Here is a 24,754-nt window from a genome sequence, read left to right on the forward strand (position 1 = left end):
ACCCTCAACTTATGGCAGTACATTCTTTTAACTTTATAAATTATGCATTGATGCCAGACATTTGAAATGAAATTGCTACAAAAAAGCCTTGATAAAGACATTGCAAAGGCCCAAGCAATACAGACAATAAAACATTTATCTTTATGTAAAAAAATCATTAAAAATTATCACAGTGATCATCAAATCATCATATTTTATTATAACACCGGTGTCTATTATTTTCAATAAATCTATATTGATAAGTCATCCAAATCTTTCCATAATACCACAGGTTCTGGATGTTTTCTCTGCCTTAAATAGGAATCCATCTTTCCATCAAATAAACCAAAAATTCCACCTGTAACAGAATTTGTGTCAAAACCTTGACATGTTATCGTAGTAAATTAGAAAATAAAACCAAATAAAGTCATAACGGTTTATTCCTGCTATTCCTACATTTTAAAATCTGGTATGTCATTTGTAAGAAATCCATGTAGGAATAGGAGGAATGCTTGAATAAACAATGGATTAAATCAGATTAAAAACTTCTTAAGTTTTCATCAATGTACAATTCGAAAATACTAATAGTAGAAAATGTTAAAAAAAAGTTCTAACAAATGCATGTTCATGTCTCATTGAAATTGTCTTGTATCTTTATTCTATCTTTATTTTATTTTTCTATCATTTTTCAAACCTGTTGTGTTTATTTCCTGGTGTAATGAAAAGTCTTTGTCATTGAGTGATTCCAATAAAAATAAATCAAAACAAATTTGTCACTAAAAAAAAGGTTTGCTAACACAATTTAAGCACTACAATAAAAAAATATTATACTTCACATGAAAGAAAAATTACTAGACAAATATGATAGGTTTAGATATGAAAATTTATCATTAAATCGTATGCATATAAAACAATAATTTAAGTTCTACACAAAGCTTGTTACATGAACCATTAGAAAATTAACAAAATACTGAATATATCAGAATTTATCACAAAATCAGTCTATATAAAGTCATTGTGATCTGTGACTAATACATGAATTGGTCCTATCTATACTTATACCTTATACTTTTTTTGTAACATTTATCCCTGATTGAAGGCTATCTAATAAGATGAAGGTTCAAATTTTAAACTATAAGTGTGATATGTAGATTTAAATTTGAATTTTTCATTTCTGTATTAAGGATGTTCGCTACTCTGTTTCAAAATAACAAGCTTTTTAAAAGATTGTTATAAATTTATAGTATATAAATAAAGGAACTAAATAGCAGAAAAGAATGAAGGGTTCGTGTGCTTGTTTTCGAGATATAACCCATTTAAAATTTGGCGGGAAATAATTCTCTCTAGATTTTTCATACATTTGCACCCTTTTTCTTTCAAAAACTATGAAAAAATAACAAGGATTTTATAAGATTTTCAAAAATGGCTTTTGAAACTATACGTAATAAAATTATGAAAAGAAAAGAAGGGGTTAGCGGGCAAAATTTTTGAATGGCACTACATGGATTAAACCAGAGGATTTCGAAAATCTGGCAAAAATTCAAAAACAAGAGGAGCAAACTTCCTTAAGCCTTTTCTTCTTCGTTACTTTTCATATTTGAGATATTCGGAATTTCCTTTTATATAAATTCAAAGTAAATTTCCTTATTTAATTTTCTATATCCATATTTTTATCTTTATAATCATAAAAGTAGAAAAGGGTGTTTTTTCTTGCACTTATTTACCTGTACATCAGTTAAATCTAAATTGCTAAAACGACAAATTACCTTAAAACAACAGCTATTGTACTTTGTTGGTAGGAATAGGATGAGTATGTTTTATTTTTAAAATGTAGGAATAGCAGGACAGCATCATAACATTTACACTTCTAAATGAATCAATACAATTATAATTTATATTATAATAGGAAACTTATAATTAAAATGGCAGTCTTTTATAATAACATAAAATTAAGTTTGATATTACAAATCGAATCAACAATAATGTGAGGAATGTGAGAACTCTGATATTCCAGAAATGGGTTGCGCTATGCTAGAAAATTTTAGGGGTAAAATATCAACAGAGATGCCATATACTGGGTATTAGAAAGAAATCTCAACATAAAAATTATCTAAGGACAATTAAATATAAGATAACGGTCATAATGTCTGATCAGATTACAGCAGTGAAATATCAATGATATAAATATAACATAATCAGTTTCAGAAGAATATATGCAGCACTAAACCAGTGTCACAATAAAAATATATATGTCATAAAACTCTTATGTTAAAAAAAACATGTATTATACTATACAAGAGAATGGAAGTGATTATATAATACTGATTTACCACAATATTTATTTTGGAAATGTCTCATAAACTGTATACCAGATCGGAGATATTTAAATGAAAACATTGATAAATCAAAAAAATATTAGGAAACTAAGGTTCCAACTCCCTCAGGCAAAGTTCACCTTAAATGGCTTTTGCAAATATTTTAAGGTTCATTTTGGCCATGTAGCTCCTAACTTGTCTACATATTTTTACATAGTATTGAAACATTTAGGTTTGAACGTTCTTGATGAAGGTTAATCTGGAAAGGCATTTTAGATGCCACAAATTTATAAAGAGTTATTTTCATATGCCACAGCGTAATACATATAGAATACTGGCATTTTTGTTTTGGATACTGACTTTATCAGCAAGAATATCAAGCGAGCCCACAAGGGCGAGCTGATATTCATTGTGGGCAAGCTGATATTCGTGCTGATGAATTGGGTATCAAAATATGAAATGTCAGCAGTCTTTTTATCGACAATTTGCCTTAAAAATATGTTTTTTTTTGTTGAAAATATGACATAAAACGAAATAGTTAGTAAAAGTAAAGCTATTTACGCATACAAAATGTTTAGATAGCGGTTTCTTTTATATAAATGAATTTGCGTGTATTTCATTGATAAAGTGACGCGGATGGACATATACATGTGACGTTGCTGCACTGATACATGACGTCATTGACGAATATTTTCGAGTATCAAGTCCTATCCATGATCTAATAAAATATAAACAGTAGGATGAAAGAGAAAATGTACAAATTTCCAATAAAGTTAAATAAGAGGCTGCAGATCTAATGTACTCACGAATACACTAACGATCTACTTCTATCCTATAGCCTTATAAATGTATATATTTTCTATACATAACCACATGATCAATTTTATTAATTTCAAAAATATGTCAGTTCAAATATGCCAGTCAGGAAGTTGTCCTCTGTAATATCTAAATGTTTGTTATTATTTGTGGAAATTGGTGTCATGTATTTACCTGTATGTATAAATAAAATTCTGTTTCCTTGGAACCTATCTGGATTTGATGTTAGTTCTTGCACTAGCCCATTTGCTGCTTTACCAGTATAACAAGGATCTAATATAATTCCAGTATTTTTGCTCACTGACTGAATAAATTCTGAAAAAGACAATTTTACTATAAAATAAATGACCAGAGAAATAGAGGCTGTTTTGGCAAGGACTAGCAATGAAAATCACATTTCATGGTTTGTAAAAAATCATATTCTGAGGCTATCTGTAATTTATCTATTTTTTTCCAGATCAATGATTAAAATTCAAATACAGGTAGGACCTTGCATTTTCCATAAAAAATATAACAAGTAAACCTTTGCTGAATTCTCCAAATTTTGAAAATAAAAAAGGCAAAATAAACAAACTCACAAAATCATAAACAAACGAAAATTAGTAGTTGGGTTTTCAATGGAAGAAGAGAGCCAAGAAAAACGATTTTTTACTCCCTACAAAATCATTTACCCAAAATTAAACAGATAACAGACAAGGAAATCCACAATTGATAATATATCGCTTGGTGGTCAGTGGTGAATATTGGCCCTGAGTTTCAGTACTAAATTATAAACTTGAAATTTTTAAGACACAAAAAGAAATAAAGAACTGTATCATTTTAGAAAGTAAGCAAAGAATAATAAAACAAGTTGAATTTAAAGAAATCTCTTAAGGGCATGGAAAAACTTCTCCTCTACATCTCTACACTGCTCTGTACATCGTTCACTGTATAAATGAAAAGAAAGTAAAATTGTTATAGACATTTGTAAGCCCTAATTTCATACTGGAGTAAGAAACCATACAACGATACGTGTACATAATTCCTGATAACAGATTATTGACAAGTTGCAGTTACATTGACTTTTTGTCTTTATCTTTACTATTCATGTTAAAAAGTTAAGCTATTCACCATTATTCTTACTAATGAGAAGATTTTTTAAATGTAACTTATCCTTTGATATTTTGTTTGTATAACAAAACTATTCTAATCTTTCAAACAACAAAAAAAAAAAGATTAAAAGGATATCCCCCCCCCCCCCCCCCCCCCCAAAAAAAACAACACATTAGTAAAGTTGCCTTTTTAATTCCTAACTACAAAGTTTAACATGAAATAAAACGGTTAAATTTGGTTCTTTGTTTTAATTATGAAAAAAAGAATTCTCATTACAGCAATAAGCATCAATATGGTTTGACATGAGAGAATCAAAATTTGGGATGTATGAATACAAAAACTTGAGTATGTTTCCAAATATTAGAAATGTGTTCAAAATGTGTTAGCTTCAGTGCACAGTTTTAAGACCGTTGATTTTCTTCCTTATGCAATATAAACAAATGTTTTGCACTTTTTATCAGTAAATTTCAATCTCCTTTTTAAATATGAACAAAAGGAGGGATTTATCTTAGAACAAGAGTTTTAAACTTCCTTTCAACAGGACATGTTCTCTTTACTTTCTTAATGTTTCACAAATTGAGAAAACTCAAGAGTTTAAAAGTTTCAGTACTGTTAATTTTACTTCCTTATGCACTGTTAACTATCCATCTTTTTTTAAATATGAATTATAGAACATGCAAGAATTTTAAATTTTCTTCTAAACAGAACACTGTTCTCTCTACTTTTTAAAATAATGTTATCTATAGCCATCACGGATGACAGATAGGAAAATTAATCAGACAAAAATATATTGGTTCATGTTCATCTTCAAAAAATCTCAGAGAAGTTGAGCATACCTGGTGTAGGAACACATATCCTTAGTATTGTGCACAGTGAAATTGGAACATCGAAGGTTTACATTAAGAATTATATATCCCTACTACAAAGTAATATAATAGGTGACTATTCTTATCTAACTAAACTTAATTCTAGCTTAAAAATATAATGCAAATGACAATTTAATCAGCACAAAAGCAGGTTACTAAACTGGTTTCAATTTTTCTATTTTTATTTAGGTACAAAGGCATTTGACACTAAAAATATGACTACAAACTACAAATATGTCTTACAGTTTAAATATAAATTTTACCAACAAACCTTGTTCTTCAGGAGTAGATAAGCCATACCCACGTCCTTTATAACCATCAACAATATCTATTATGTCATCAGCACAAACCGAATCACCAAGTCCGACTTCTTTTATTGAGTCGTTGATGTGTTCCATAAATGATTGCTTGTTATCACCAATAGCTATTGCATGGATTCTGTATTTAAAATAAGTTTTGGTAACTAAAGATGTATATATATATAGATAATAAGTAGAAACTTGATTTTTGTATTTTAATATATGTATATTTATATTCATCCTTATTGTTGAAGAAACACTATGATTATCCTTCGAAATTTAATGTAAAGGCTTGATAAAGAGTTTATTGTTGAAAACAGTATTTTACCATAGGATGTCTACACTTAATGTAACCAAGAAAATTATCTCGCTGATGTAAACCGTGCATCTCCTAAGATAATCCAAAATTGTGTTTAGTGTACGTGTATCCTTGTTTAGTTTTTTAACGTTAAATAGTTTTAAGCCATAATTAAATAAAAGAACCAGTGCTAATAAAACTATTTATTAAAATATAATTCTAAGACTAAAATGAAATCAGCTGCATACACATAATAAACAATAAAGAGTTATCCCCCTTTTGACATACAAATGAAAATTAATATACACAAAACTTGGGGGATAAGATAAAAATTGTGAATAAAAGTATACAATTTTATCGAAAAGTCCAAATACAGATGCATATCAGCTGTAGTCCTAAGTTAATTTCTCCTTTTATTGCTAGTACAAATAAATTATGACACTTGAATTGATGAAACAAGCTGATTTTGAGCTTGTTTAATTACTCGGACTGGTGTGGATATACCGAGTATAACAATCAGATGACCACCTGCCTAATTTTTTTATTAAGTGGTCCTCAAGTCGAACTTCTTGTGCAGTTGTGGCTGCTCCAATTCTGAAAGAATGACCATTATATTTTTTGCTTTGTAGACCTAAGCTGTCTTTGATAATTTTAACATGTTTGATAATGAAGTTTTTACTTAAAGGATTGCCATCATCAGAGACAAAGAGAGCATCGGATGTAATATTTGGTGTTTTTTTTCGTAAAGACAAGTAGCTTTTTTAAGCGATATAAAGACAAATAATGTGACCACTTTTGTAAAAGGGTATAGTATCACCTTGTCTAAACTGATCTATTTTAGATTTTTTTCAGATGAAACAAAATATGTTCTTCAAACATCTCTACATCACTAACGCACAAATGTGTTTCTGATTCAAAATGGCTAAGAACTGTAAACTCTCCACATCGCAAAAATGCAAAAAAGGCTACAACACGTGCTGCCTCTAACATAACATTGTTAAAAAGGCTGAAAATATTGCTTCTTAATGACATTACAATTTTTTACAATATAGACATAGTAATTGGCAATCTAGATCTTTTAACACAAACTTTCTGCTTCTTTTTTAAACCATTTAAAATAGTTTGCAGGCATAATAAAGGCTTTTATTTTTCATGCTCGTAATGCTGGAATGATGGAAATCTAAAGCTTAACTATCTTGAGTGGAGAAATATCTTGACCCACTTGCAACAGCAGGAGAGTCTATATATAAAAGCAGAAACAGGGATGATTTTCTTTAAATTAAAACCTATAAATATAAACCTGAGTTAATCCTAAGTTCACAAATATTTTTAGATTTATCAGAGCATTACATTTATTTCAAAGACCACTTTCCCACTAGAAAAATTTGATATTCCTAAACTTAATATGCAATTCTGACTTTCTTTAACCCTATGAATATTTGGCTTTGAGCGTTCCTGATGAAGGTAAATCCAGAAAAGCGCTTCGGACGCATGACATAATATAACGTGTTGTTTCCATTTTTTACAGCATTGGGTCGATACCTCTGCTGGTGGACTATCAGATCCCGAGGGTATCATCAGCTCAGTAGTCAGTACTTCGATACTGACATGATTTATAACAAACCTTTCTAAAATTGTCCATTTATAAATTTTGAAATTATAAAGAAACTAAGGTTTCAACTCCCTCAGGCAAAGTTGGCATTAGATGGATTTGTCTATCTTATAGGTTCTTTTTTGTCATATAACTCTTCAATTGTTTCGGATCTTATAAATCCTTGGCTTTCAAATAATTGGCTTTGAGTATTCCTGATGAAAGTAAATCCAGAAAAGCGCTTCGGACGCATGAAATAATATAACGTGTTGTTTCCATATTTTACAGCACTGGGTCGATACCTCTGCTGGTGGACTATCAGTACCCGAGGGTATCATCAGCTCAGTAGTCAGTACTTCGGTACTGACATGATTTATAACAAACCTTTCTAAAATTGTCCATTGATAAATTTTGAAATTATAAAGAAACTAAGGTTTCAACTCTCTCAGGCAAAGTTGGCCTTAGATGGATTTGGCTATTTTTTAAGTTCTTTTTGGTCATATAACTCTTCAATTGTTTCGGTTCTTATAAATCCCTGGCTTTCAAATTTTTGGCTTTGAGCGTTCCTGATGAATGTAAATCCAGAAAAGCGCTTCGGACGCATGAAATAATATAACGTGTTGTTTCCATTTTTTTGTCAGACAGCTTTAAGTATACAAATAATATTGATTTTAATGTAGTATGTTCTTTCTCTTTGAAAACTATAAATGTTTGTTTTAACTGTTATGAGTTTCAAGAACTTGATAGCATAGATAAGCTCGGAATGTCATTTGTTTAAATAATACAGAAAATGGATATCTAATATCACATTAGTAGTTTTGAATTTTTATCAGTTGAGCTGACCTTCTAACAGAAGATTCTAAAAGTTTCATATTTCTCTACAAAATTACACAAGAAAAAACGAATTTTTAGGTTCCACAGTAATTTCAACTTTTCTGATGCAGAAAGCAGAACCTATCCTCAATATGTTAAAATTTAATTGGTTAAAGCAGATAAATATACCAGTACCTGAGTTTTGATTGGTTTAGATAGTTAGCTATACAAAGTCCAGCCGCTGTTCCACCACTTCCACAGGTAACCACAATATCATCAAACTCTTCTAAAATTCCCTAAATAATTGTCAATGGTATCAATAGGACAGAGTTCTTATTTATTTGGCAATTTATTTTCACAAAATAAAAATCAAATACAAACCCGGCTTGCACATTATTTTCTAAAAATGGGAGTATTTAAAATGCAGATTGAAAGTTTTACATGGCCCATAATTTCAAAAAAGAAAACTGAAAGACCATACCATTAATAATGTTAAAGGAATTAACCTGGACTCTGCCATTAAAGGAGATATGTATGTTTTTATTCTTTCATCCTTTGGTCTTCAACTGATAATTGTCTCTCATTGTTGAAGACCATACAGTGACCTATAGTTATAACATCCAAATTATTTGGTCTCTGTGGACAGTTGTCTCATAGGCAATCATACCACATTCCTTATTTATATTAGTAGTAATACCACTCACATATGTTCTTATAATTATACAGCTTTTCATAAACTAGAAAACTTTAAAGGACCAAACTATATCAAAAAGATAATTATTGGTACATGTAAAAGATTGATACTGTATAAAATAAACAATATTCTTGTGTCATATGTTAATGCCTAACCAATTTTTGGCAGAAATACTGAACATATATTAGATATTTTAATACCTGAGAAATCATTTCTTGGAATGCTGCTATATAACCATATAATCCAACAACATTAGCTCCAGCAATCGGTAACAAATAAGAATCTTCTCCTGTTTCCTTCCTATAAAAGATATAACTGTCAATGGGAGATAACTCCAAACGTAATTTACAAAGTAATTTTACTGTTATTTTTCTGTTTAACATATATACTAATTCAATATCAATAACAATAGTCTGTTTGTACAAATGTTTGTAAAGATAAACTTCTGATGATGAATTTCCCCGTTTTTTAATTTCATTTGCCCCAGGTTTTAGGAGTTGTTCAATACCACAGAGTCTTTATGATAGGGACAATTAAATCAATAATAGATTAAGGTATCTTGAGTGTCTAAATGTTGGACAATAGATTTTGACTTAAACTTCAGTAAAAGACTTCTGGGACAATGTACTCACTGGGGGTAACAATTTCGTTAAAATACAGAGAAAAATAAACAAAATTACAGTTATTTTACATAATGTATATTGGGGAAAATTAATTTTTCCATATTGAGGAAACATTATACGATAGAATTTCTTTTCATAAATACTTCCAACATATCCAATAAAAATAGGGGGTCATGGGCCTTGTTTTGTCGATAAATAAAAAAAAACACAAATTGTCCAATCAATTTCAATACAATTATCAGCCCTTGATTTTAAAAGGATTTTTTATGAAATTTTAAATACACATGTCGACACTTAATATTTTGATAGTTTAATCTTTAATTTTCAAGTTTTAGATGTTTCTGTTGTATATTGAATGATACTTGGTAAATATTTTTAAACGTAAAAAGTATTTTTGCAATATGCCCAGACGGGATGCTCAGAAAAAAACACCCGATCTACCTTAATTAAAAAAAGGATAACTGACAGTTATATCGTAACATATTTAATTAAAAAAATGAAAACATTACGTTTAAAACTTCATGTGTACGAAGCGTTTTTCTGGATTTAACTTCTTTAGGAACACTCAAAGCCGAATATTTGAAAGCCAAGGATGTATAAGAACCAAAACCATTGAAGAGCTAAATAACCAAAAAGGACCTAAAAATATCCAAATCCATCTAGGGTCAACTTTGCCTGAGGAAGTTGAAATCTTAGTTTCTTTGATATTTTCAATTTATAAATGGACAATTTTAAATTGATAATGCTACTTGAAAAAGTCTTAGCAAATTATACTACTGACAAAAGTATAAGGTTAACATAAATTTGACTGTGCAACTGATTAAAATGGATCTCCGTAAAGATTTCTATTTGGAAATAACTGTTGGGTTGTGTTGCAGAAGTTTACTGATTGTAACCTAGATATACAATCAACACAGAATCATGGATATTGAGCACTGCAAAAATGTGTATACGTGAGATAATAGAGCGGTGGTTTTTTTTTAATCATCAATGTGTTTCTATTTGTAAACTAAGTTTTGTCATAACAGTTGTTAAATGGTTTGGTGTATTAACAGATTCTTTCACAATCTGTTAATACTACCTTCCTACATTTGCTAACTTTTTCTTCTATCACATTTTCTCCTTCACATTTGACTTGTGCAGTGCGATTGCCAAATTTCTTACGTAAAGGTGTCATATTAAAGTCACTACATACAGAAAAAATCATAGAATTAGAGAAACAAGAGTAAGGGAAGAACATTATTCAATAGCAGAACATAACCTGAAGATTTGGATAAAATAAAAGATTTTTCGGTTCACAGAACGTATATGACCATATGTTTTATAACTAAAATAAAGAAAAGAGACATAACTTAAGAGCTGCAAAAGTGACGCTACCCAAATTTGTACTTGATTTGAGTTTTGTGGTAATAAGCATTGTGTATAAGTTTCATAACATTTGGTTGGGACAAACTAAAGTTAGAGAACGGAAACGATAAATTCAGCAATTTTTCCATTTGTAAAGGGGCATAACTCTAGAACGGTAAAAGTGACGCCACCAAAATTCAAACTCGATTTGGATTTGTGGTAATGAGCGTTGTGTATAAGTTTCATAACATTTGGTTGAGACAAACTAAAGTTAGAGAACGGTAACGATAAATTCAGCAATTTTTCCATTTGTAAAGGGGCATAACTCTAGAATGGTAAAAGTGACGCCACCAAAATTCAAACTAGACCTGTGTTTTATGCTAATAAGCATTGTGTATAAGAGGGGCCTCGGTGGCCAAGTGGTCTAAGTAGTTATACTACTGGAGTCACTAGCCAGTCAACACTGAGGTTGTGAGTTCGAACCCCGCTCGTGCGGGTGCACTAGACTCCGATCTTAATTGACTAGGATTGTCAGTTTTCGGTGGTTTTCTCCGGGCACTCCGGCTTCCTCCACCAATAAAAACTGGCCGCCACAAAATAGCCCAAATGTGGCGCTTAAAAGTGGCGTTAAAACACCAACATACAATCAATCAATTGTGTATAAGTTTCATAACATTTGGTTGAGGAAAACTAAAGTTAGAGAACGGAAACTAATTTTGGGACGTATCGACGGACGTACAGACGGACAAGGGTAAAACTTAATGCCCCCTCTGCTACGGCGGGAGCATAATTAGCCATTCATTTATATGAAAAATTTTCATCTTTTAGTTAAAATTGGAGAATCATATGGCTTAAATTATCGGATGAAGAGAATTGATTACGAAAAGCATATAAATTACATACTTACTTGATATGTGCTGCTAGTTTTTCCATTCTTGGTGTTATGTATTTCCCATAATTGCTCGGCTTTGACCTGTATGATATTAAATAGTTACTTGCGCCACTCGAGAATTAGAGAAATATGAGTATGGGACGAATATAATTCAATAGCAGAACATAACCTGAAGATTTGGAAAAAATAAAGGATTTTTCGGTTCAAAGAAAGTATATGACCATATGTTTTATATCTAAAATAAAGAGACATAACTCAAGAGCTGCAAAAGTGACGCTACCCAAATGTGTACTTGATCTGAGTTTTGTGGTAATAAGCATTGTGTATAAGTTTCATAACATTTGGTTGAGACAAACTAAAGTTAGAGAACGGAAACGATAAATTCAGTATTTTTCCATTTGTAAAGGGGCATAACTCTAGAACGGTAAAAGTGACGCCACCAAAATTCAAACTTGATCTGGATTTGTTGTAATGAGCATTGTGTATAAGTTTCATAACATTTGGTTGAGACAAACTAAAGTTAGAGAACAGAATCGAAAATTTTCAGCAATTTTTCCATTTGTAAAAGGGCATAACTCTAGAATGATAAAAGTGACGCCACCAAAATTCAAACTAGACCTGTGTTTTATGCTAATAAGCATTGTGTATAAGAGGGGCCTCGGTGGCCAAGTGGTCTTAGTAGTTATACTACTGTAGTCACTAGCCAGTCAACACTGGGGTTGTGAGTTCGAACCCCGCTCGTGCGGGTGCACTCGACTCCAATCTTAATTGACTAGGATTGTCAGTTTTCGGTGGTTTTCTCCGGGCACTCCGGCTTCCTCCACCAATAAAAACTGGCCGCCACAAAATAGCCCAAATGTGGCGCTTAAAAGTGGCGTTAAAACACCAACATACAATCAATCAATTGTGTATAAGTTTCATAACATTTGGTTGAGGAAAACTAAAGTTAGAGAACGGAAACTAATTTTGGGACGTATCGACGGACGTACAGACGGACAAGGGTAAAACTTAATGCCCCCTCTGCTACGGCGGGAGCATAATTAGCCATTCATTTATATGAAAAATTTTCATCTTTTAGTTAAAATTGGAGAATCATATGGCTTAAATTATCGTATGAAGAGAATTGATTACGAAAAGCATATAAATTACATACTTACTTGATATGTGCTGCTAGTTTTTCCATTCTTGGTGTTATGTTTTTCCCATACTTGCTCGGATTTGGCCTGTATGATATTAAATAGATATTTGCGCCACTCATTTTGTCCAATAAAACATTTCCTTCATATGTTAGGTTGGCACTGCAATCTTTGTAAGAAAGTTTACCAGTTTCTTTTGATTCCATGGTATAAGGCTGTCAAAGAAATTATTTGACAATCACTGGTTTAATTCTTTTCTTGAAAAAGTCTAATCATATAGTTGGCATGGGAGATAATTATGAATGTTTTTAGTCAATGAGGAAAAAAACATTCCTAAAAATCAAGTTTGCAATGAGACTGTTAAAGTAGTCTCAGGTTTGCAGTACTTTTTTCAGGTCTTGATCATTTTAAGAAATTATGAAATTATGGATGTAATACTTCATTTTCATGTGTACCAGCTAGTATTGTTTATTTTAATTTAAAATTTTTCTTTGTTTGGTTTCGGAAGTTTTTTTTTTCATTTTAAATCAAATGTAATTCAGTATTTTGAAACACACGTCAATAATTAAACATTTAGTGTCTACATAATGTTGATCCCTATATTTTTTCCAAAGCATGCTTATCTACCTTTATTCTTTTTAAACCTTCTCTGTCCACTTATATATAGAAATTTAAGAAAACGTCATGAAAATACTTTTATATCATGTATATAACTCAGGGAAGGCCTGAGAGACAAAACATTCCCCTTGATAGGCCTTTTTAATCATCATTCTCCATTTATATGTTGTTTTCTCTCTCTCGATATATACTTTTATACTGGTAAATACAAACATCTTACCACTTCTGGACTTACTAACAGAAGATGACACTTCAACCCAAGCTGTGCTGCAGCTATTGCTGCAGACCTGGTAAAATTAGACTGAATAAAACCACAAGTGATTACATTCTTAAAGCCTTTGTCAATGGCATCAGCAAATAAAAACTCTAGTTTTCTGACCTGAAATGAAGACACTGATAATTTGGTCCCACTCTAAATTTTACAAGTATATATTTATAAATTGTTTTTTTTAACATGTTTGACAGGTTTTAATTTATTCCATTTCTTCTCATCTTATAAAGAAACTATCATCATTTTGGAATTTGATCAGATTCATTGCGTGAACCCTCGAGGGTTCATGCATATTTATAGGTTGTTTTTGTAGTCTTTCAGAATACCGGAAATGCCTACTATCTTTTCAGAATACATCTTTTCTCTTCTATGATTGCCTGCGTAAAAGGTAATTAATTGATCGAATGAATATGTATTAGCGTTTTACAGTTGCTATAGAGATAAGTGTTAATCGAGGCTGATTGATATCCTACATCAGTAGTTAATCAAATTAGAGTCGCATATGCATGATATGTTAAGTTTTCTGAAATACAAGCTGTGTTCACATTGGCGATTAAGTGACCGTCAATGGATAGGGCGTTTATAAACTTATAAAACTGAGCCAATTTTAGCGTTATTAAAAAAGAGCAAAGCCCGTTTAAGCAGCAATTAAAATTCTACGTCCAGGAAAGATGCGAACAAATAAGGAGTTTCTAAAATTGTTTCTATTTTAACTAAAATAGAAAAAATGGAATTATTATTTGAAGTCCATTACTTCAAATGGTTAAAATATTGAAACAAAGTATCCTTAATCGTTATCAAAATCCAAATTAAAATAGATAGAAAATGAATTAAAGAAAAACAAACTGAACCTTATAATCCGGCAATGCAGATATAAGATGCTACATGTACAACAAAACATTCTATTTTTTAAAGTTATAAAAATATTTTAAGCGTTTTGGTTCCGATTCTGAAAGAATAATATAATGTTTGGGCGTGATGCCTGTGATGTCGGATATTATGCATATGCAATAGCAGTGGTGAAATACTAATACAGGGTCAGGGATAAAATAGTGAATGTCTTTTATAGAGACTGAGTGATGATACAGTCAGAGATAAGATAAGGAATTTCTATTTATAGTAATTAAGACTCTACATTAATATATATTGTTATAAAAATATAAATAAGGAAACAAAAGACAACTCGATGACTTCAAGCAGTTAGTTTTCTCATATGAATTGTTTTACATTTGTCATTTTGGGGCCTTTTATAGCTTACTATGCGGTATGGGTTTTGCTAATTTTTGAAGGTCGTACGGTGACATATAGTTGTTAACTTCTACCTCATTTGGTCTCTGGTGGAGAGTTGTCTAATTGGCAATCATACCACATCTTCCTTTTTTTATATAAAGAAACCATACTTAATCTTATTTAAAAATGCACGTTAACCCTGGAAATTACGACCAAATTTAAAGGCACCTTAAGGTTTTAGGTATATTAAATGCATAAATTATATGTCATATCGAAACAGTTCATAAATGAATATGCGTTTGAGTCCTTAAAATAATTCTATAGATATGAAACGATTTACAGAAACAATGAGTGTTATTCTTTGTGGTATGTGACACCACCCCCCCCCCCCCCACACACACAAAATCAGACTAAAAGTTGAAGAAGCAGATGAACAACTTCATGTCCCACCTTAAGAAGAATCAGTGAAAGTTTCTGGAAATTCCATCATTTTTTTTTCAAGAAGTTGAGGCAATCTGTATTCATGAGCGAATTTTTAGGGTCTAGTTGACAGAGTCTCGAATGATACTGACTCTCTTACTTATTTGCTACGTATTTGTTCCTTATTCGATTTTTATAAGTTGCACCTATTTATTGCTTTATTTTTGTGTCTCTGATATTGATTCTTGGTTCGTAGAGGTGAAATTACCCTATTAGCGCATGTGTACCCGTTTCGACGCTGTACTGATACCCTGTTTCTTTTTCGCTTCTTATTTGTTCCTTATTCGATTTTTACATGTTGCGCCTTTTAACTGCTTTATATTTGTGTCTTTGGTGTTTGTTCTTATTATGTATTTATCCTTATTCGATTTTTATAAGTTGCACCTATTTATTGCTTTATTTTTGTGTCTCTGATATTGGTTCTTGTTTCGTACAGGTGAAATGACCCTATTATCGCATGTGTACCCGTTTCGACGCTGGACTGATATTCTGTTACGTATTCGCTACTTAGTTGTTCCTTATTCGAGACGACTTTTATCCATTGCACCTATTCATTGCTTTATTTTTGTGTCTCTAATGTTGGTTCTTGGTTTGTAGAGGTGAAATTAACATATTAGCGCATGTGTACCTGTTTCCGTAACTATATATATCTTTATTCTCGTAAACCAAAGTACAATGGTACAGAAACAGATGTACTGATACCCTGTTACTTATTCGCTACTGATTTATTTCTTATCCGGTTTTTATACGTTGCTCCATTTTACTGCTTTATTTTTGTGTTTCTGGTGTTGGTTCTTTGTTCGTAGAAGTGAAATTACTCTAATAGCTTGTGTGTACCCGTTTCTGCGCTCGACTGATACCTGTAACTTATTCGCTTTTTATACGTTGCACCTTCTAAATGCTTTTTTTCTTTTATTTTTTTTTTGTATCTGGTATCTTGGTTGGTAGAGGTGAAATTACCATTTTAGCGCATAGGTTCCCATTTTTGCGCTCGGCTTATACCTTGTTACTTATTCGCTACTTATTTGTTACTTATTTGATTTTTATACGTTGCACCTTTTTACTGCTTTATTTTTGTCACGTCTCTGGTTACCTTTTAAGCGCACATTTTACCGTTTTTGCACTGGACTAAAACCCTATTTCTTATTCGTTACTTTTTTGTTCCTAATTTGCTTTTGATGCGTAGCACCTTTTAAATGCTTTCTTTTATTTTATTTCTTGTCTCTGGTGATATTTCTACTTATCCTACTTATTTGTTCCTTATTTGATTTTTATACGTTGCACCTTTTTACTGCTTTATTTTTGTGTCTTTGGTGTTGGTTCTGTGTTTGTAGAGGTGAAATTACACTATTAGCGCATGTGTACCCATTTCGGCGCTTGACTGATATCCTGTTACTTATTCGCTTCTTAGTTGTTCCTTATTCGATTTCATCCGTTGCACCTATTCGTGTCTGTGGTGTTGGATCTTAGTTCGTGGAGGTGAAAATATTTTTATACGTTGCACCTATTTATGTTTTCTTTTATTTAAGAAGTTTTATTTATTCCTCTTCTAAATGAATCCTTTACTGTATTCAATCACTACTTGTATATAAAATAACTCATAAACAACTATTTTAAATAATTTTACTGATAAAAAATATTAAAATCTGTGGTGCTTACACTGTGGGTGCTTATAGTGGTTCTTCTACGTAAAATGGAAGTATATTATAACTCGAGTTCAGTTCAATATTAATGCAGGGGATAGTAATGAACATACGCGCTCAAGTTTTAAAAAAAAGTTAAAACCTGTTTAAAGGGTGCTTTTACCTCTACGAACCCACAGCTAACACCAGAGACAAGAAAATAAAGGAAAAGAAAGCATTTTAATGATGCAACATATAAAAAGTGAATAAGGAACGAATAAGTAGCGAATAAGTAACAGGGTATCAGTCGAGCGCTGAAACGGGTACATATGCGCTAATAGGGTTATTTCACCTTTAAGAACCCATAGCTAACACAATAGACAAGAAAAAAAATTGAAAAACATTTTTTTTAAAGGTACAACGTATAACAAACGTATTACAAGTGAATAAGGAACGATTAAGTAACAGGGTATCAGTCGAGCGCTGAAACGGATACATACGTGCTAATAGGGTTTTTTCCCATCTGCAAACCCACAGCTAACACCACAGACAAGAAAATAAAAGAAAAGAAAGCTTTAAAAAGATGAAACGTATAAAAAGTTAATAAGGAACCAAAAAGTAGCGATTAAGTTACAGGGTATCAGTCGAGCGCTGAATCGGGTACATACGCGCTAATAGGGTTATTTCCCATCTACAAACCCACACCTAACACCAGAGACAAGAAAATAAAAGAAAAGAAAGCATTAAAAAGATGCAACGTATAAAAAGTGAATAAAGAACGAATAGGTAGCGAATAAGTAACAGGGTATCAGTCGAGTGCTGAAACGGGTACATACGCGCTAATAGGGTTATTTCACCTATAAGAACCAAAACCTAACACCAGAGACAAGAAAACAATTTAAAAGTTTTTTTTTAAAGGTACAACGTATAACAAACGTATTACAAGTGAATAAGGAACGAATAAGTAACAGGGTATCAGTTGAGCACTGAAATGGATACATACGTGCTAATAGGGTTTTTTCCCATCTGCAAACCCACAGCTAACACCAGAGAGAAGAAAATAAAAGAAAAGAAAGCATTACAACGATGCAACGTATAAAAAATGAATAAGTAACGAATAAGTAATAGGGTATCAGTCGGGCGCTGAAACGGGTACATATGTGCTAATGGTGTATTTTCACCTCTTTGAACCAAGAACCAACACCAGAGACACGAAAATAAAGCAATAAAAGGGAGCAATATATCTAAATCGAATAAGTAACAGAGTATCAGTACAGCGCAAAAATGGGTACACATGCGCTAATTGGGTTATTTCACCTCTACGAACCAAGAATCAACACCAGAGAAACGAAAATAAAGCAATTCAAAGGTGTAACGTATAAAAATGTATAAGGAACAAATAAGTAGTGTTTAATTAGTAACAGGGGGATCAGTCGAGCGCAAAAACGGATACCTTCCCGCTAAAATGGTAAATTCACCTCGATATTCAAGAACTATTAGAGAGATAAGAAAATAAAGCATTAAAAGGGGGGAAACATATTAAAATCGAATAAGTAACGAATAGGTAACGAATAAGGAATGAGGAATAAGTAACGAATAAGGAATGAGGAATAAGTAACGAATAGGTTACGAATAAGGAATAAGGAATAAGAAACGAATAGGTTACGAATAAGGAATAAGGAATAAGAAACGAATAGGTAACGAATAAGGAATAAGGAAGAAGTAAGGAATAAGGAATAAGGAATAAGTAACCAACTTGACGACCCTCAAAATAGGACGATATATTTACAAATTAGGCGATACAAAATCGTGTGTATTCATAAGAAAAAATAGCACAACTTAGTAACAAATTATTTTTCTTAAAATCAATATCCGTATTCAACAGATATGCGATTGCAAAAACAGGATTTTTAGATTGCTTACTGGACATGAGCTATACTGAATTTGCACTGTTATTCCTATTTCCCTGTCTGTAACATAATCGTATAAAAACAACAAATCAACAACTTCATTATATTTTGGCTAATTAACAAAAGGACATGTTATGAAATGAAAAAAGTGAGATTTGTTTGAACAAACTGATTGAAGTATAAAGTTGAGGTTTCAATCTGTTTCTACTCTAAAAGCCTGATTGGAGTTTGTTGCCTGTGTATAAAGAAATTGAGATCAAGCATATCCTGAATATGGTAGCCAATGACCAAACCATATTAACGAGTGTAATTAGTTTTCCAAAACGATTTTAGTTCGGGATTAACAAATAAGAAATATAGCTTAGGGTAAAAATCTATTTTCAAACTGGTTACAAAAACAAATAATCATGATTCATTTCATTTAACTTCTTCAAAACAAAGACTGTTTTCACATTTACTTGTCACAAAGACTGTTTTCACATTTACATGTCGACTGTAACCAGGAAGCTACCTTTAATTTCCAAAACAGCACCTTAGAATGGAACATACAGTAGTTACCTCCTATTTAGCATGTTGTAATGTTATCTATATGAAGAGAAAGGGATGGGAGAGAGCGAAATGATTTCTTTAACAAAAAAGTTATGCCCAACATTGAACAGCAGTTACAATAAGAATTCTTGTCAGTTTTTCTACATCTTATATAAAAAAAAACAGGTAAATTCATGCATCTTTATATAACAATTATCTGCTCATATATACCACGATCACGATTACATTTCTTTTTTTAAAGAAAGCAACTTATTATTATTGGTTTTATTGTATATCGCTTATAATCATTGAAAAAAATACTCATATCACTATGGACACAAACATTGATATGGTATAGAGAGTTAGAGTCAAAGTAAAAAATTAAATACCAAATTCCTGTATTTTAGAACTACATCTTGCTATATTATAACATGTTTTAATGAGCATTTAATGAAGTTATATTGAAAGGAATAAAATATATAAAATGGCCAATTTTCAAGCTAAAAATTGAGAAGCAAATTATAGGTTGACCAGTGCAACATTGAAAACAAAATGTGTAAATTGACACCAAAAGAAAACTAATGCACCTGTCAAATAATCTTATTTCTGAAGGGGACACACATGAATTCAGGTCAGAGATGTAAAATGTGTGGTCAAGTGCAGCCACCCTGGAACATACCTCATAATTGTAATTTGAAACCATTTTTTAAGGTATGTAAACCCCGACAGATGCTAGGCAAGGAGTGAATCAATCAACAGAGAACAAATATGCCTATTTTCTGGTTTTTTTTTTAAATTAAAGATGATCCTATTCGTCAGCTGCCAGTTTCTTTGAAATAATCTTGAAATTTAAACTTCAGTACAATAGTTTCCATGCTTGTTTCAATTCTGGTTCACTGGGTTAAAACAAAATAGTTCATTTAAATTCTATTACTAGGACCAATAATTGTACATTCAATTTTAGTATTGAAGTTGGGTTTGGAACTAGTTGCAGTAACTGTGAGTACTCTTATATCAGTACTTTGTGTCTTTTTCGATTTGTGATAAGTACCCATCTGATGAGTCAAGCCTGTTTCATCAGAATTTTAGAGTTATTTCTAATGTTTTGCTGTTACACTACTATTCTTGTTTAGGATGACATTTGAGCTCTCACAAACCTGTAAATGTAACCTCATGTTTTATGTGCATGTCCCAAGGCAGTTGCATAGTGGTTGCCCTCTGTCATTCGTGTTATATGTATACTGTTAAAAAAATATTAGCTTAAATCAAGCCATTTTTCTATGCTTTGGATTGTTTTGTATTTAAAATTGCTATCTTGTGTAATCAAAATGTAATATAGGTTACTATAACACATACATATAAACATGATAAGGTACGGGTTTTGCTAATTGATGAAAGCTGTACAGAAACCTATAGAGTTAGTTTAGTTTAGTTTAAACATATTTAATTTACTCTAAGTAAAATGGATTGGACACAAGTAAACCATACTTATGAAGTCCGCTCCAAATAACATTAAATTACAATACAGTATTGATATAAGCATGCAATAATTCAGAATAAACAATACTTTACGAGTCTATCTATTGAAAAAAGATAAAACAATAATAACGGAAAATTGGCAATGATGATGATGACGACGTGAATGTACCGCAAATACACTATTAGTATCATATAACAAGAAATCTCTCAGACCTTTTAATGAACTCGAATACATGTTTAAATATATGGAAGTTTTGTTCATACGAGAGGTCGGATTACCAGATGTTAGTAACTTAACATTCAGTATAAGGTCATCAGGGAGACATCTTAGATTGTTCATCAGAATTTCTCTCGGGTGTGTATATAAAGAACTGTCGAAAAAGAAATGATGTACAGTCTCAATGTTGCATCCACAAAAACAAGATGGGTCAGCAGTTATATTGACTCTGAACAAGTCATAGAAAGAAAGATGAATGGCATCTATAGAGTTACATCTTTGCAGGTTGATGGTGTTGATCGTTGTCTCATTTGAAATCATACTACATGTCCTTACTTTTATATCAAAATATATGCAAAAGTTCATTATATAAAAAAGATGTGGTATGTGGTATCCACCAAAGTTTGAATAAAGTGGATGTAAGCAATTATAGGCTATGTCCAGATGAGCTAAAAGGTAACAATATCAACACACCTTATTACCTGACAATGTTGACCCAGGCATATCATCTCTCTTAATGTAAACTTTAAAACCACTGGGTACATTCGGAAGTCTCCACTCATGGATTGGTGTATTCATATTACCAAGCTGTAAAAGATTTGAAAGTCATCTTTTTGTAAGTGTTTTCAAGAAAATTCAAAATTCTTGTTTTTACCCACAAGTCTGGCAACATCTGGATGGAGCAAAATAAAAATAAGGATTATGAATTAATTATTGTAATTGACCATATGTCTTTAAAGGAGCATTACCTGTCAAATTCATGTTAATCAATTTGATTCAATTTCTTATATTTGATTTATACACCACACTAAAATGTGACTATATCCAATTTACAAAAAGTCTAAAAGAAACAGTTAACAATGACGTGATTATTTTAATGTATTAGCATTTCTTGCGTATTTTTGACTAGAAGCCTTCTGTTTTAACCTTAAGATGTCCTCTAAAGACTGTTGATGGTCAAATCACCTGATATAAACATACATATAAATATAAATAGACAGGCAGGCACGTGTAAACATTTACTGACTAGGTCTGTTTGATTTCATGTCGTAGATTAAAAAATATGGAAATCATTGTTTTACCTATAAGAATGTTTTTTTGTGTGGACCAAATCAGTCAAAGAAATGATTCTTCTTGTTGGCTACCTGTTTCAATTTTTTCAATGTTGACATTTTTTCTTTTTAATTACATGCTTAGGCAATACGTAACTCTTCTCCACATGCTTCAGCTTAGGATTTAATTAAAGGACGCATGAATACGAATTCAAATGAGTTGAATTATTGACTAATGCAAGCAAATAATACATCTGCGATATTTTTTAGCTTATTTTGTTCAAACTGAACCAAACTGACTGCTACTAACAACTTAATGTTTCGATATTCCGCTTTTATAAATGTTTGAAACAAGAAAACACATATTTTAATATTTTGTCTATATTGTAGCTATAAATGCCCCTTTCAAGATCTTCAGATCAAAAATTTGTGTTGTAATTGTTTTTAGTAAATCAGCTATCCCTGAAGCTAATGTTTTGCTATACGAGTGAGCGCAGAATGCTATCTTAGTTTATTATAAAACTAAATTTTCCAATTACCATTCATGTAGACTTTGAAAGTTTCAAATACGGTAAATTGATATTGAAAAAAAAATACAAGACACAGCAATAGAATGCCATGCAGTTTAATCAATATATCTAAAAATAAATCTATTGCGTAAAAGTAAAATATTTAGATGATTTCATTTTGGACGATTTCCATACTAATTTGCCTGCATTAGCCTAGTCCAAATAATTATGACGTCTTAAAGGCTATTTTTGATAAGGCGTCACAGAAAATAAAATAGCCTTTCAAGACGTCATAATTATTTGGACTCACATAAGCCCTGAACCAGCAGTTGTCTCTTCTTGATTTGTGTTTGTTTAAAGTTTTTTTATTCTGTAGATGCTAACCCTAACAAAATATTTAGGAATGTGTGACAGTCTGTTACTCCAGTCTGGTGGCGAAAATGGTGTCAAAACTGATGCCATGGTGTCAATGCAATGTTCTAAATCAACTTCTAAGCAAGGACTGAAGCTCATAAACTCGGCAATCAATTCTTGCTGTCACCGGTTTTCCCCAATCTCCGGCACAGAGTTCATATCTGTTCCATACGTGCTTAGCAATACTTCACTTAATATTAAGCTCCTTGTTTCTGATGTTTTTTTTATAAAGACGTACGAGTTTGCACACACATGTATATTCAATATTGTTTATGAATTCAACATTATGTAACACAATGAACTAAATCACCGGACTTGATGGTATACCGTTCGGAATAATAAGTAGCCATTAACATAAATCATTAAATGATAAAAGTGTCCAATAAATTAAGTAACATTAGGATAAAATAAAAGCCAATGATCAAAAGCACATTTAATAAAACAAGCATTCTGTGAGTATTGCATGGCAATACATAGTCCCCTATCGGTTAAAAATTCATTGTACTGGAACAAAATGCTAACTGGATCTATAACTTGTCATGGTGTAAACTATATAACAAATATCAAGTCAATATCTTCGAGTATGACGAAAAAAAGTGTGGAAAACTGATTATTAAAGTGAATTTTCCAATGACCATAGCTCTGCACAAAATCATCAGACTGGAACAAAATTCGAACTTGATCTGGAACTTGTCATGATAAAACAATACACCAAATATCAAATCAATATCTTCAAGCAAGAAGAAAAAAAGTTTGGAAAACTGATTTGCCGGACTGACGGATGGACAGACAGACAGACAGACAGACGGAGTTCAACCTGAAGTCCCCTTCGACTTTGTCGGTAGGGGACTAAAACGACTTTGCCAACTGGGCAATTGAAAATCATTATTTAATTAGAAACAGACAACACCCTGGACAAAAATATAAAATGAAAGAACAAATAACAATAACAAAACTTAAACATTACATACCATGAAGAAAATATAAAACTAAGCCACACATACTCCACCTAAGAGTAAACACTTGTGTCACCTGTTGTGATGATCAAGTAAAAACCTGTCAATAAGTTATATCACAATCAATTCATAATGAAAAACATCATTAAAACAAGAAATTAAATTAAATTCAGCCATGAGACATCAATGTTTTATATTAACAGGCACTACAAAACCATGTTTGTCTACCTCATAAGCAGCATATGAATCGGAAAAAACCATTGCACATATTTTTGTTCCAAGATTTAAAGATCGCAACAAATACAAAATCACATGTTTTAACATGTTAAGGCTTGATGTATTTATATCCACTCATTGGCGTCCAATGATAGGTTTGTGCATACTGATTTAAAAAATATATGTTTTCTATATACTTTTGTCTAAAATAAGGTAGATAATTTGCTACTTCCGGTTTAGAAAATGTCACTTTCGGTCTTCTGTGATAGCTTTGTTCACAGATTCCAAAAATATATGGTTTTATATATTTTTGCCTGAAAAAAGGAGATAATTTGAAACTTCCGGTTTAGAAAATGTCACTTCCGGTCTCATATGATAGCTGTATATACACTGATTCTAAAAATATATGGTTTCTATATACTTTTGCCTATAATTAGGGAGATAATTAGCTACTTCTGGTTTATTGATGGTCACATCCTCTCTCAAATGAT

General features: G+C 31.5%; 1 protein-coding gene across 1 annotated transcript; it reads right to left on the reverse strand.

Moving 5' to 3' along the window:
• Positions 1-204: 204 nt before the first annotated feature.
• On the reverse strand, positions 205-23,139 carry LOC127737077 (uncharacterized). Its single transcript, XM_052247610.1, has 9 exons — positions 23,062-23,139; positions 21,591-21,704; positions 13,611-13,758; positions 12,783-12,930; positions 8,964-9,063; positions 8,265-8,365; positions 5,340-5,506; positions 3,285-3,425; positions 205-337 (listed from the first exon to the last, which is right to left on the reverse strand). The coding sequence occupies exons 1-9, from the start codon at positions 23,137-23,139 to the stop codon at positions 231-233; spliced, it is 1,104 nt and encodes a 367-aa protein (XP_052103570.1). The 3' UTR covers positions 205-230.
• Between the last annotated feature and the right edge of the window lie 1,615 nt (positions 23,140-24,754).

The sequence above is a fragment of the Mytilus californianus genome, unplaced genomic scaffold, assembly GCF_021869535.1.
Source record: "Mytilus californianus isolate M0D057914Y unplaced genomic scaffold, xbMytCali1.0.p SCAF_4, whole genome shotgun sequence".
NCBI lineage: Eukaryota > Metazoa > Mollusca > Bivalvia > Mytilida > Mytilidae > Mytilus > Mytilus californianus.

Excerpts from the sequence above, each read along its gene's own strand:
- LOC127737077 (XM_052247610.1), bottom strand. The coding sequence starts at position 23,139 with ATGGCATCAGTTTTGACACCATTTTCGCCACCAGACTGGAGTAACAGA. Across the intron at positions 5,507-8,264 it reads CTAAACCAATCAAAACTCAG|AATCCATGCAATAGCTATTG; the intron begins GTACTGGTATAT and ends TTTTAAATACAG. Across the intron at positions 338-3,284 it reads AATTTTATTTATACATACAG|GTGGAATTTTTGGTTTATTT; the intron begins GTAAATACATGA and ends ATTCTGTTACAG.